This window comes from Meriones unguiculatus, chromosome 16, assembly GCF_030254825.1.
Source record: "Meriones unguiculatus strain TT.TT164.6M chromosome 16, Bangor_MerUng_6.1, whole genome shotgun sequence".
NCBI classification, from domain to species: Eukaryota; Metazoa; Chordata; class Mammalia; order Rodentia; family Muridae; genus Meriones; species Meriones unguiculatus.
Window position 1 is genome coordinate 37,573,681 of NC_083363.1, and position 13,203 is coordinate 37,586,883.

Consider the following 13,203-nt stretch of genomic DNA (forward strand, 5'->3'; position numbering starts at 1 on the left):
GGATAGGATTGCTGTCCGGATCTCTTGGTAGGCAGGAGAGACGACTCCAGGGATCAGGCTATACAAAGGAAGAGAAATTCTTCCCACCGTTCTCCAGAGTGGAGGGACAGCAGATTAGGGTGTGTGTGTGTGTGTGTGTGTGTGTGTGTGTGTGTCTGTCTGTCTGTCTGTCTGTCTGTGTGGCGTCCCAGGAAAGCAAAGCTTAGCTTTAAGCTGGCTCTTCTGTTGGCTCCTGTTTGGTGGCCATGAGGAACTGGACCCGTGGTAAACATAATAGATGAGCCTACTAGCAAGCTCCAGAGGGCAAGCCAGGCGTCTGTCCCCAGGTCCCTTCAAGTCTTCCGAGGAACTTACAAACCGTCACTCGCGTAGTTGTGGATGCCCTTGAACTTCTGCTGCGCCTGTCCTGCCTCTCCAGAGCTGGGATGGCAGAGGTGCAGTCTGGCTGTGTTGGGTTTACATGGTGCTGGGAATCAAACCCACGGCTTAGTACATGCTTGGTACCCTGCTGCCTGAGCTGTATCCCGGGTCCAAATGATCACCCATTAGTCACTGTGGCACTATGGCACCATGTAGCCCACTCTGCATCGTTTTGAAGACGGGTACCCCACTCCCATACCCACCCCTCCTTCTTGTATCTAGACAGAGCTCTGGCTGGGAAGCTTTGTTCCGATAGAGGGGCCTCCCTACATGCCTTGGCTTCACGGATCTTGCCTCAAACGGTTTCAGCTTCAGCTGCTCTATTTGTGCACATGGGTGACCGTGTGTGTACATGCATGTACATGCCAACCTCAGGTGGTATTCCTCCATTCCTCAGGTGCTGTCCACCTCGAGAAAGGGTCTTTCCCTTGCCCTGGGGCCCAATGAATAGGCCAGGCTAGATGGCTCATGGAAGCCAGGGGTCTGCCGTCTCCGTACACCCCTCCGCCCACCGCAGGCTGGGAGTGTAGGACACACACCAGCACAGCTGGCTGACGTGGCTTCTGGCACTTGAACTTGGATCCCCATGATTGTAGAGCAAGTACTTCATAGAGGCATCTCCCCAGCGACCCTTTCCCCCAGCACGCGCGCGCACACACACACACACACACACACACACATCTGTTTTCTGCTTCAGCTCTGCCTTGGGCCACAGCGTTGTCTGTGTTAACTTTTAAGTCTGTCCTTGACTAGGCACGACTGTGTATGCTTTCAGCCCCAGCGCTCAGGAGGCAGGGACACGTGTATCTCTGTTAAGGGGTCAGCTTGGCCCATACAGGGAGTTCCAGGCCAATCAACCAGAGCTCTGTCTAGAGACCCTATCTCAGGGAAGGAAGACCATCACTGGTCTGACCATCTGTGGCCTGACTCCTTTCTCACATCTGGCTTATCGGATGTGCCTTCAGCTCACACACCTCTTAGACTTCAAGGCTCACACCCTCACCTCCTAGCTCAGACACCTTTCCCAGAGATGCCGTGACACCACTGTGTCCTCCTGTCCTTGTTTTCCTTTCTCATCCTTGACACTCCTTCCTCTCTCTGTCCACCCCCCCCATGCCCCCAGAAGTAGGTTCCACAAGAAGAGACGCTGTTGTATCTGGTTCTCATCACTGTCAGCTGACAAGACCCTGCTGCTCAAAGTATCAGCAAGCCATCCTGGCCTTCCTTCAAACAAGTCATTGTTAATGAACATCAGGGGTGTGTGCCCTGCTGTTCTGACTTCCACATGACATTTCTGCGTCTTGACAGCCAGGAGACTCTTCCTGATAGCCAGTCGATCCCTGCACAGTGACTCCCTCTGAACATTCTGGTCCCTAAAATTCTAAGCTAAGCTTTGCTTTCCTGGGACGCCACACAGACAGACAGACACAGACACAGACACAGACACACACACACCAGAATTTAGGTACCAGGTGCCTTTCTGCTGAGGTGAGTGGATTAATGACGGGGTACCCATGTCATGCCAAGGAAGGCCACTCACTCTTTAGTACTTTTTTGTGTATGCCACGCATTTGCAGGGGCCCACAGATGTGTGGGGGCTAGAGTTAGAGGTGACGTGAGACACACGTGGGTGCTGGCAGCTGAACTTGAGCCTCTGGAAGAGCAGCGAGCGCTCTTAGTGGCTGAGTAGGCCTCTCTTTTCTCAACTACAGAATCCTCCCGAACTTCCAATCCTCTGTGAAGTACTTTTAAAAAAATTTTTTATTATTTTGTATGTATGAATGTTTTACCTGCATTTTATGTCTGTGTACCATATGCATGTCTGGTGCCTGAGGAGGTAGGCAGCCTCCATGTGGATGCTAGGAATCGAACCTGGGTCCTTTCCAGGTCCTTTCCAGTGGTTAAGCACCCTTAACCACTGTGCCAACTCTCTAGTCCTGTGAAATACTGTTTTTTGTTTGTTTTTTGAGACAAGGTTTCTCTGTATAGCCTTGGCTGTCCTGGACTTGCTTTATAGACCAGGCTGGCCTAGAACTCACAGCGATCTGCCTGCCTCTGTCTCCCTGAGTGCTGGGATTTAAGGCATGCGCCACCATGTCTGGCTCTGTGAAATACTTTTAATAGGCACTCCCAGCTATAACAGCCAGGTCTTCACATTGGTTGGGGTTGCTGCTTCTCAGTCCACTTTTGTTTCCTCCAGTCTGCTGGTGTCAAACAGCCCAGGTGGCTCTCCTTGGCCCAGATACCTGGCTTCCAGCTGCTAGTCCTCTGCTTCGGCCTCCAGGAAGGCTGTGTGGCTCCCTCCGTAACCGCAAAATGCTTGCTTCTTATTCCTTTGAGTCCTGGGTGGGCCTGGTCAGAGCTGGTTGAGTGCATAAGCTCGGGCTGTCCCGAGGGCAGCCTCCAGGTCAGCAGTATGGCCAGTACCCTGGGCTACCACTGGAGAGCCCCAAGCCTTGCCTCCCATGTGGCGGCACACAGCTAGTGCCCATGCCTCTGCTGTGAAGGTGGGTGTGGCTCCCTGGGGAGAGAATCAGAAAGGGAAGCTATGTGGAGCAGTCCTCCCTGACGCTAGGCATTCAGTGGACCCCTGGGAGTTCAGTCACCAGCATAGGAACACCCTCTCCCTGGCTGGGCACAGGGCAGGGCACGCAGTGAGGCAATCAGGAAAGGGCTGGACTGCGAATATGTATGCAAGTGTGGAACACCTGAGCCTTGTTTGCAAGGACCTGGGGCCTCAAGGCAGGTGACTACGGAATTTCACAGTGCCTTCTGGGAAGGGGAAGGGGGTATCTTTGGGGACAAGGAGATTGCTCTGTTCCTGTCATAGATTGTCTCTTCCTACCCTAGATCTCCTGTCTAGAAGGGATGGAGGTGGAAGCAGAGCTCGGCAAGGGCCGTTTCTTGTAGGCTGTTTGGACCCTCTTACCTGGGCCACCTGGCAGGCACACAGGACACTGCCTGTGGGCTGGGGGCTGAGCAGCAGTACAGACATGCTGGGGGCCTGCTTGCACACCTGGGTCACCACCTTTACCAGCATCTGCATGAGGATGGGACAGTGACCCACCGCTCCCAAGATGCCCAGGACCTCCCACAGGCCACTGCACAGCACTCACTGAGAGGGACTCAGCAGAGACGGTGTCCACAATCAGAGGCCCTTCGGAGTGCCGTTTTAACAGCTCCTGGGATTTCTCCGCAGCCTGTGGGGCGGAAGAGCAGCAGAGGGGCCAGGCATGGATACTCCACTTCTGAACTGAGACCCAGTCTACCAGCCCCCCCACCCCCGTGCTCCCCCTCAACAAAGGCTGTTAGCTCTGAGGAGAGGTAGCAGAAGGGCTCCGCCTGGCATGGCCTGCTTTCTTGGGCTCCATCTGTGACTTTCTGTGACTGCCCCAGATCTTCTGGTTTGTTATAGGGCCCTACAAAAGTTGCGGAAGGTGAGAGGAGGCAGGCCAGATGGCACAGACGGACTGGGAGGGGACTAGGAACTGACAGTCAGGGAGCAATTAGGGCTGACTGGCATCTGAGTCAGGAGGCTGCCTAGAGGGAAGGGCTGGGGGAGAGCTACAGCCAGGCAGAGGTGGGGAATGGCTTGGTCTACGGTGCCTGATAGCACACGAAGTAGGAAGCTGCCCCTGACCACTACATCCCGGTTCTGGAAGCTTCCTAGGGTTAGTGGGGTGATGTCTGTGAGTACCAGGCACGGCTGGTCTTCTCTCACCTGGCCCTTCTCCAGTTTCCGGAAGGCAGTGTTGGCCTGGCGCTGCAGCATCTTCAGTGTGGTCTGCAGCTCCTGCCGCTGCCACTGAGGCATCACGGCAGAGTCTATGACCTACGGTCAGAGCCGTGTGTCACCCTTGCACTTCCGACTGACAGAGCCAGGGCAGACAGCATACCGACCCTGAAGATGAACATTTGGGCCGGCTGGAAGGCTGGGAAAGACAGGGAGGGTCCAGGAAGAGATGGGGGAAGGAACAGGGCCAGGGGAGGGTGAGGAGTGGAGTGGTGAGAGTTGCCCTGACCTTGGTGAGACGTCCTATATCCTTAGATAGCTGGTGAGCCTCCGGCAGGTCCCGGCTGCCCCGACTTAGTCGCTCACTGGCTGCTCCCACCTCCTGAGACAGGCTCTGGCCCAGCTCTCGGGCCTATGTGAGGGGACAAGAAAGCGAAGGGTTCAGACTTATGGCAGCCCTCCCAGGACAGGGTCTAGTATCTCCCGATGGTCAGGGCCATATTAATGTTTACCAGTTGGACCAGTCAAGGGAACCAGCCTTAAATGAACAGCTGATGGCTGCTAGCAGTTGCTATGCCACAGCAGGGTATATACAGAAATGCTGGCTATACCACTGGGTACCCCTGAGCCTTGGTATCAGTTGTGTATCCCCTCGATCCCCACAGTCAGAAGTCTCCAGGGCTTCTAGTGTTCTAACCTCTTGGGCCTGCTCCCCAGTGATGGCCAGTAGGCGAGTGATGCCCTTGACCAGCTGGCGGTGCCCAATGATCACCAAGTCCCCCACGGCCCCGGTGCGTAGCAGGTGCCTATAAGGAAGGTGAAGAGAGGGGTGGTAGTAGAGAGAAGGGAGAGGTCTGAGCCCGAAGCAAAGGCTAGTGGCTGCTAAGATTAAGGAAGGGTGAGGATCCAGGGTTCAGGGACAGGGTGGCAGAGGGGTGACTCACGTCCCACAGCAGAGTTCCACCGAGGTCTGCAGTGCAGCTTGGGAGGCTGGTGCAAGTGCCTGGGCCACAGGAACCCCCACGGACACTACCCGGACAGGGTCTGGGTACACCTGAGTGGGAGGTGGGATGGGGGCTGTCAGCTGCCGGTGAAGGACAGGGGAAGCCCTCTGGGATCACCCCTGCGCAGCTCACCTCATCCAGCGAGCGAAGGCCGGGAACCCTGGCAGTGTGTGCCAGGGGCACCTCCTCCATGTACACAGGCTTATCCTGCTTCACTGCCTCCTGCACGTAGCTCTCTACTGTCCGGAGGTGCTCTGGGGTCAGTGGGGTCTGGGTGTGCGGAAACAGAGCGAGAGCTATAGGTTTGCCTTCTGCCTATTAAAGGCCAACTGACGTTCCATAGGGAGCAAGGGAGGTGAGGTTCCGCAGGGCAGTGGTGGTGCTGGCCCACAGCCCGGCTCCTCAGACTAGCCAAGCCACCTCCTGTCCGTCTTGCGGCATGCCACCTCCCATCAGGCCTGTCTCTCTGTGCCCAGCTCACCTGCGTGGCCACGTCAAAGCGCAGCTGCTCAGGGTTGAGGTGGGAGCCCCGTTGCTCGGTGGTAGGTCCCAGGGTCTGCCGAAGTGCCCAGCTCAGCAGGTGGGTGGCCGTGTGCTTCACCATGCATCCCATCCGCCAGGCCTGGAAGACTTTTGTCACCCAGGGTCCTGGGTGAGGGCAGGAGCGGGGAGGGAGAAGGACTGCAGCATATCCCGTGTAGCTGGGATAGGGGCCTTACCTTATCCACGTACAGCTGCACTCGATCCCCGACCTGTAAGCAGTCGGGAGCCACCGCCTCGTGCAGGATGAAGCCCCCACAGACCTGAGCCCGGGCCACAGGGAACAGCACATCCTGGGGAAGAGAGGGCCAAGGTGACAGAACCCCTCCACTTGGCTGCCTGCAGGCTTACATCTGCCTCCCACAGAAGTCAGCCCCAGGTGCCAGACAGACACTCACCTGCTGCCCTGTGCGAACCAGGTAGCCACGGTCCGAAGCCTGACCCCCTTGTTCGGCATAGAAGTTGGTTCTGTCCAATAGGAGGCCACAGCGCTGGCCTGGCCCCACAGAGGCCACAGCCGTCCCAACCTCTGAGTACAGCTGTAGCACCTGGGCCTCACAGAGGCCAAACTCTGCCAGAGGCAGAAGGATTATCAGTGTTGGGGCCTAGGGTGATGATGGGTTTGGGATATGAGGCAGAGGCACCTGGCCTTGGAGGGTGAAGGAGAGAAGCCATTTCCAGATGGAGGCAGTGACCCCTGCTGGGTATTTAGGGCAATGCAAGAAGCTGGTGGCTACTGTTTCTCCCCTTCCCATCAAGGTCAAGTAAGCTTGTGCCTACCAACCTGGGTCTAGGCTCTCACCATAATCCCCGTTGGGTCCAAGAGAGTAGTTATACTTGGGGCTGTCATCAGTTGGGGGTACCCCCTGACGGTGCAGCTCCTCCAGTGCATGGATATCAAGACACAGTCCCTCCTCCTGAACTGGCTCTGGGTTCAGGTGCTGGGCCTGATGCTGTAGGACAAGCGTGCAGGGGGTGGGGAAGGGTGAGGTGGAGTGGGGGATGGGTGGGTGGAGGCAGGTGCACAGAGAACGCCCCAGGATGGGGACTGAGTCTTTGAGGTCCCTGTCTCTGTGGACTCTGTAGCCTGCCCACAACCACCCTGCCCCCCACCGGCCTCCTTTCTGCTCCTGTTTGGTACCGGGGCTGCCGTTCCTCTCTACAGACTGAGTAGGGCCTGACAGACCCCACCTCAGCTTCCAGTTCTTTGGCTAGCTGCAATTCTTGCCCCAGGAGTTCAGGGCTGAGAGGGGAATGGCTGGGTCAGCACAGAGTCCAGCAGCCTGTACCTGAGCCTCTTCCTGGGCTAGTCGCTCCAGTCCTGCAGTGTCCAGCTGCACCCCCTTCTCCTCCAGCATCAGCTTCACCAGGTCCAGGGGAATCCCCAGATGCCCAGACAGTGACAATGACCAGGCCACTTCAGCTGAGGAAAGAGAACAGAGGGTTGAGGGTGGGAGAGGCAGATCAAAGGAAGGGGAAGGAAGTGAGCTGGGCTCAGGCTTTTTCAGCCACACGAACCCCACCAGTGACCCCCTCCCCATACTGGGCACTCCCATGTGAGGAGTCATCTCCAGGCTTCAGCCTCCAAGGTCAGGTAAGGGTAGCTCGGCATACTCCCCCATGGCGTTTTGGTGGTCTCAGTTTAAGTATGAAGCTGACCTTGGAAACAAGGTAATGGGAGGTGGGGCTGCTTTGCAGTCAGGAGAGGGGGTGGCAGGGCAGTCAGGGTCTGCAGTGGTCAGGTCTAAAGCACCTGGGAGAAGCTTCTGACAGAAGTCGGGGTGGGGGGATGAGTCCTGGTGGGCTGAAAGCTCCCACCTCTGCTCGCTCTGGTGCCCTTTGCTTTGGCTAGGCACCCAGCTCACCAGGGAACAAATCAGAAGGCCCCAAGCGCTTAACGGTGCGATCAATGACCCGCCGGCCTCGCTGCAGGGAGCCCAGGAAGGCTGCCTCATCCTCTGACACCAGACTGGTTATCTGAACCAAGGCAGAGAGTAGAGCTGGGTCTCCTTGGAAACGGGCTTCTCCCTATGGCTCTCTGGGTAGCCAGCCCACCACCTCCCCACTTGAGTCAGTACCTTGTCTGAGTTCTTCTGAAGTTCTGGATAAGCGGCTCCCTAGGGGTGTCAGAGAGTGTGGAGGAGGTAAACAGTCCACCCTCCCTCCTTCCCCTGGCATCAAGGGACACCTGCCCAGGAGGCTCAGATGCTCTGAGAACTGAGGAGGTGGCTTCCCAGTGGAGCAGGCACGTAAGAAGAAGGAAACCCCAAGGTCAAAGGTCTAGCAGGCTGAATGAGCATCCTTCTCAGATCTCCCTGCTCCAGCTTTCTCAGCCCTCTTGATGGGGTACTGGGCTGGACAGTGAGTGTGGGACGCTGTTGGGGACCAGTGGTGGTAGGGACTCTGTACTTACCAAAGTCTCCACCACCACCGGCACCAGGCTACCTAGAAAGCCGGGAGGTGCCTTCAAGACCTCTGTGGAAAAGCGAACGGCTCGACGCAGAATCTGACGAAGAACCAGCCTAGAGGGGTTCAGAGACGAAATGTGAGCCCCTAGCATCACCTGGCCAGCGATACGGGGAGCAGTGTGCTTCCTCTACTACCCCTGAGCTCTTGACCTGATTTCACCTCCCCATTTCCCTCCCTCCCGCCCCTGCCAATCCCGCAGCACCTGCCCCTCCAGACTCACGGGGCACCTGTCATCCCTGGGGAGACACCATCGGCAATGCAGACACTGAGCGTCCGGATGTGGTCAGCTATGACTCGGTATGCTGTGTCTATGCGGCCCTCATCTGCTGCCCCTACCCGGCCAGAGTAAGGGGGAACCCCACAGCCCTGAAAAGCAGGGAAGCAGACTCGGCTGTTGGCTCTGCCTGACCTGGCCCAAGCACATGCCAGTCTTTTCTGTGATGCAGTCCAGGACCCTGCCTTATCTGGGTAGAGTCCTCCAGGGGGAGGAGCTGGACAGTGGCATATGTCAAGCCTTTCTTGCCTTGGCACCCCGCTGTTGTGTGTCTGCAGTGAGCTTTCTGTGCTGCCTCTCCTTTCAGGTTTTAGGTCAACGGTCATCTTCTCCAGCTAGCTGGTCTAGGATTCCTCTGTAATACCCCTGCCGGCCACTCTCTGCAATGCTATTGTGTGCTCAGGACCTGTGGGCCATGATCTTGTTCTTTCGCACACTCATCTATTTTCTGTCTCTCAGGCTTGAAGGTTAGCTCCATATCTCTTCTATTTGAGACTGCACCAAGCATAAAGGTTTTGGATTAGGGGGCTTCAAGCCACGACCTGCAGCAGCCCCTTACTTATAGCTTCCTTCAAGAAACTGGCAAGCCCCTACCAGAAGCTCATCTCCAACTCCTCTAACACACTAGACTCCTCGTGATTTCAGGGGAATGGCAGGCGCCACCCCTATTTCCCCAAGACAGTCTATAGGCTCAGGACACCAGACTACAGGACCCCAGAGGCCTAATGGGTGACTTATGTAGGTAGACTTAATGTAGATGTGCCCTCTTTGACACACCCCAAGCTCATTCCTTCTCTGGAATACAGGCCCGTGCTACTACTTGTCAGTTACGTGGCACAACCGCCTTCGCCCTCCTCTAAGACTTCTAGGATGCTGTCTGGCTATAGCATTGGGTCTGAACCCTCTTCAGGGTCCTACCATGCTGTTGTGTGTCCATGAAGTTAATAACTCTTTTACTGAATCTTTTACGCAAAGGACAATCTACATCAGTGTCTCCTTGAGCCCCAAGCCCAGCGCCTTTCATAAGGAACTAATGCAAACTTTGAATGGATGGCGGAGGGAAAAGGAGAGACATCAGGGGACAGTAGCAACTCTTAGCTGAATACCTGATACCCTGGGACCCTTGGTCTGGACTGTCCCCACATGTTGGGAATACTCTCAATTCTCCACAAGTGAAAAAGCACAATGAGGTAGTGGTGTGTGTGTGCTTGTCTGGGGGCGTGGTAGATGGCTCAGTTAATACAGTGTTTGCCTCACAAGCATGAAGACCTGAGTTTGATCTCTACAACTCATGTGAAATTGCAGGCACAGTGGCATAGCCTTGTAATCCCAATTCTGGGGAGACAGAGATAGGAGGACACTGAGGCTTGATGGTCAATGCTGCCTAATTGGTGAGCTCTAGGCCAGTGACACATCCTATCTCAAAGGAAGTAGATTGCATTCCTGAAGATGACATCATCTGGAACACACACACACACACACACACACACACACACACACACTGGGGCTGAGGCAGGGGTGGGCTCACCTGGTGTATGGCATTGAGCAGTGGAGAGAAGAGGTCAGTGTCGTAGGTGGAGCGTTTGCCCTGCAGGACAGCCACCAGCCTTTCTAGGCCCATTCCTGTGTCCACGTGTCGCTGGGGCAGCTGCTGCAGGCTTCCATCTGCCTCTCTGGCTAGGAAAAGTGTGCAAGGTGAGGCCAACTGAGCCTGGCAGGGGTGAGGAAGGTGCTCAAGTTCAGCAGAAATATGACGACCCAGCGGCTGAGAATAGCAGGGACCTGAGGGCAGTGTCTCTCCCCTTCCCCTCCCTACACAAATGGAGGTGAGGAAGGCTCCTGGCCTCTTTTCAAAAACGTTAGTTCCATTCTTATGCTTTAGAGAGACAGGTCAAGATATGCTAGAAGAGAATCTTAGTGATCACGAAGTTCAACTGCACTACACGCTAAGAGGCCAGAGAGCATCAGTGACTAGTTGAAACTGTCGTCGTCAGGGACTGGAATTATTTGTTTAATTAATTATTTAATTATTTGTAAGTTCCACTAGGAACTAACGGTGGCTTTGGCCACTCATTACCTGTTGTGCTGCATGAAGACCAGATTCCAAAGCTCCACCAGCTGGGGGGCTCCCATGTCCCCAGCCAGGTCATAGTGGATCTCAGTACAAGGCCCACAAGGCCCAGTGTCTCCCATCTCCCAGAAGTTTTCCTGGAGTCCGAAGCAGAGCATGCGGCTGGCAGGCACTCTGAGGAGAAAGCCAAGTAAATGGCACACTTAGAAGCTGGCACCTCTTTGTCAGGCCAACCTCTCACCCAAGTCCAGCTCAGGAAGAGGGTAAGGTCCTAGGGCTGACCCACAGCATGCTGAGACATGCTGAACTCTGAGGATTTGAGCTGATGATGGTCTGCTTTCCAGTTTTCCTGGGCCAGGGGTGGGCAGGGAATGGGGGCTGACTTACCCCAAGCTGAGCCAGATGTCTCTGGTCTCCAGATCTGGGTCCAGCCCTGTCTTGGAATCGCCGCTGAAGTAGGAGACCCATAACCTGTCCTCGGGGATCCCATAGACTTGAGTCAGCAGTTCCCAGGCCATGCTACAGGCCTCCTCCTGTAGGAGAAACCATCATGGCATGGAGAGATGGCCACATGAGTTCGAGGGCCCAACACAAACCATTCCCCAAAGCCATGTGCCTTGAGTTTCTGCCCTGAGTTTCTCCTTCCCAGGAAGTGTCTCCGCTCTTCTAAAGCCTACCTTCTTTCCAGTCCCAGATGGATTCGCCCTTCTCCACAAACTCCTCCACCCACCCAACCAATAAACAGGAGACAGTCTATTCCTTCAATCAGGAAAGTGAGGCATATGCCTTCCCATTGTATATCTTAGTGTGCGTGTGAGTGTGTGTGTGTGTGTGTGTGTGTGTGTGTGTGTGTGTCTGTGTGTGTCTGTGTGCCTGGTACGTGTGGGTGCGCCCATGTGAAAGTCAAAGGGTAACTCTGGGTGACTGTACTTAGGCGCGTTCTAATTTTTGTTTGAAACAGGGTCTCTCGTTAGCTTGACACTTTGAATGCAGGCCACACTACCTTGCCTGTGAACTTCCAAGGATCCTCCTGTTTCCATCCCCCATCTGGCAGCTCCAGAATGATAGGCACACTCTGTTGGCCTTCATGTTTTACGTGAGCACTTTACCAACCAAGCCATCTTTCCATCTCCCCCATCACAAACCGTGGCTATTATTTAGCCACAGGATCCAGCATGAGGATCCAAAGGCTTTCGTAACTCTAGAGCGCCCTGGGAACTCACCTTAAAATATTCACCCCCAAAAGCCCAACTGCCAAGCATTTCAAAGAAGGTATGATGTGAGAGATCCCGGCCCACGTCTTCCAGGTCGTTATGGCGTCCTCCGGCCCTCACACATTTCTGGCTATTAGCTACACGTCGGAAGCCTGCCATCTCACTCCGAGGATCCACTGTGCCCAGGAAGATGGGCTTGAACTAGAAACACATAAAGGGAGGCGAGGGGAGTTCTTTAGCAGAAGGTTAAAGGTGGATGTGGATGGAGTTGGCTGTTGAAACCTCAAGGCTATCTGTGACCCCAAGGGTGCAGTGTGGTCTCGGCCCTGGGCATCCCAGGAGCTCAGGCAGACGTCTCTAGTGTGTGTGAAGCAGAGAAGAGGTAAATAAACCTAAACCAGAGACCTTCGCCTAGTAAAAAGGAGAATTTACAGATAAGGAAGTGGTTGGACAGAGTCAAAGCAATAAACGTCTACTTAATGGTTGAGTTATATTTATTTAAACAGTCTTCCACTCGGAGCTCCACACCTGCTGTCCAGGGATGATAAACTTAATTTCTCCCGACAAGTTTCCACGTTAACTCCCGGCATCTAACCAAGCCCCCAATCATTTTGCCCAGCCCCTCTTCCACTCTGGGTTCCGCCCCTCACTTTTCTGGCCCAATCCCGAAGCGCCTTTCTCAGGCAACCCCCGGAGCTCCGCCCCCGATGGCTGTGGCCCCGCCCCTACCTGGTTCATGCCTGCATTGACGAAGAGCAGGCTGGGGTCGCCGCGCGGCCTCACGGAAGCGGAGGGCACCAGCCGGTGGCCGTGGCGGTCCCGGAAGAAGCTCAGGAAGGCGTCCCGCACGGCCGCTCCGTGGGGTGGACGGGGCTCGGTTGAGAACGGCTGCCATGGGCACGACCTCCCAATGGCACGCCGCAGCCTCCCGGCTGCCGCAGCCACCGACGCCGCCATCGCAGCTCCGAGCTGCGGCTTCTCGGGGTCAAAGAGTGACGTGTGATAGGAAGCCTGGTGTTTCCTTACAGCGGCCCCTGGCGGGTGGAAGACTTAGGGCAGGCCTCAGCAAGCAAGCCTCAGCAAGCAAGCCTGTTCACCTGAACTCTTTGCACCCAGCGTGCCCTCAATTCGTCCAGCATTAAACCGATATTTGTAAAAAGATCATTATGTACTAGGCTTCACTATGAACGTTCGTAACAAGGTTAACACGATGCCTCTGCTTTCAAAAAATCTATATTCTGGCAGTAATGGTTGTTATGTTATTGATTTTTGGGGAGTTGCAAGGGAGCAGGTGTGGGTGCAATTCCGTGCGTGGGTCGTGTGGTTTGTGCTGATCCAGGCTGAAGAGTGCTATGGGATTTTGGGAATTCAAGAGCTGGTCAACAAAGAACAGAACCCTGCCTAAGTGCCGGGCACCGCCTGCCTTGCCATTTTCTCCTCTGCCCTGGGTTTGGAGAGAGCCACTTTGTCCTTAGGGA

The 13,203-nt window shown here is 55.4% G+C and overlaps 1 protein-coding gene across 5 annotated transcripts; it reads right to left on the reverse strand.

Annotated features, from left to right (window-relative positions):
- Positions 1-2,517: 2,517 nt before the first annotated feature.
- On the reverse strand, positions 2,518-12,734 carry Aars2 (alanyl-tRNA synthetase 2, mitochondrial). Of its 5 annotated transcripts, XM_021649310.2 has the most exons (22): positions 12,455-12,732; positions 11,735-11,926; positions 10,899-11,044; positions 10,518-10,685; positions 9,969-10,113; positions 8,387-8,532; positions 8,111-8,219; positions 7,776-7,814; positions 7,563-7,674; positions 6,987-7,120; positions 6,500-6,650; positions 6,096-6,268; positions 5,877-5,990; positions 5,639-5,779; positions 5,290-5,427; positions 5,098-5,207; positions 4,851-4,959; positions 4,443-4,565; positions 4,142-4,252; positions 3,537-3,620; positions 3,350-3,460; positions 2,518-2,941 (listed from the first exon to the last, which is right to left on the reverse strand). In XM_021649310.2, the coding sequence occupies exons 1-22, from the start codon at positions 12,680-12,682 to the stop codon at positions 2,777-2,779; spliced, it is 2,949 nt and encodes a 982-aa protein (XP_021504985.1). In that variant the 5' UTR covers positions 12,683-12,732; the 3' UTR covers positions 2,518-2,776. The 5 variants fall into 5 exon arrangements, with proteins under 5 accessions (XP_021504985.1, XP_021504989.1, XP_021504986.1 ...); XM_021649314.2 differs by lacking the exon at positions 12,455-12,732 and having other exon boundaries at positions 9,969-10,117; positions 11,735-11,872; XM_021649311.2 differs by lacking the exons at positions 2,518-2,941; positions 3,350-3,460; positions 3,537-3,620 and adding an exon at positions 3,627-3,839 and having other exon boundaries at positions 12,455-12,734.
- Between the last annotated feature and the right edge of the window lie 469 nt (positions 12,735-13,203).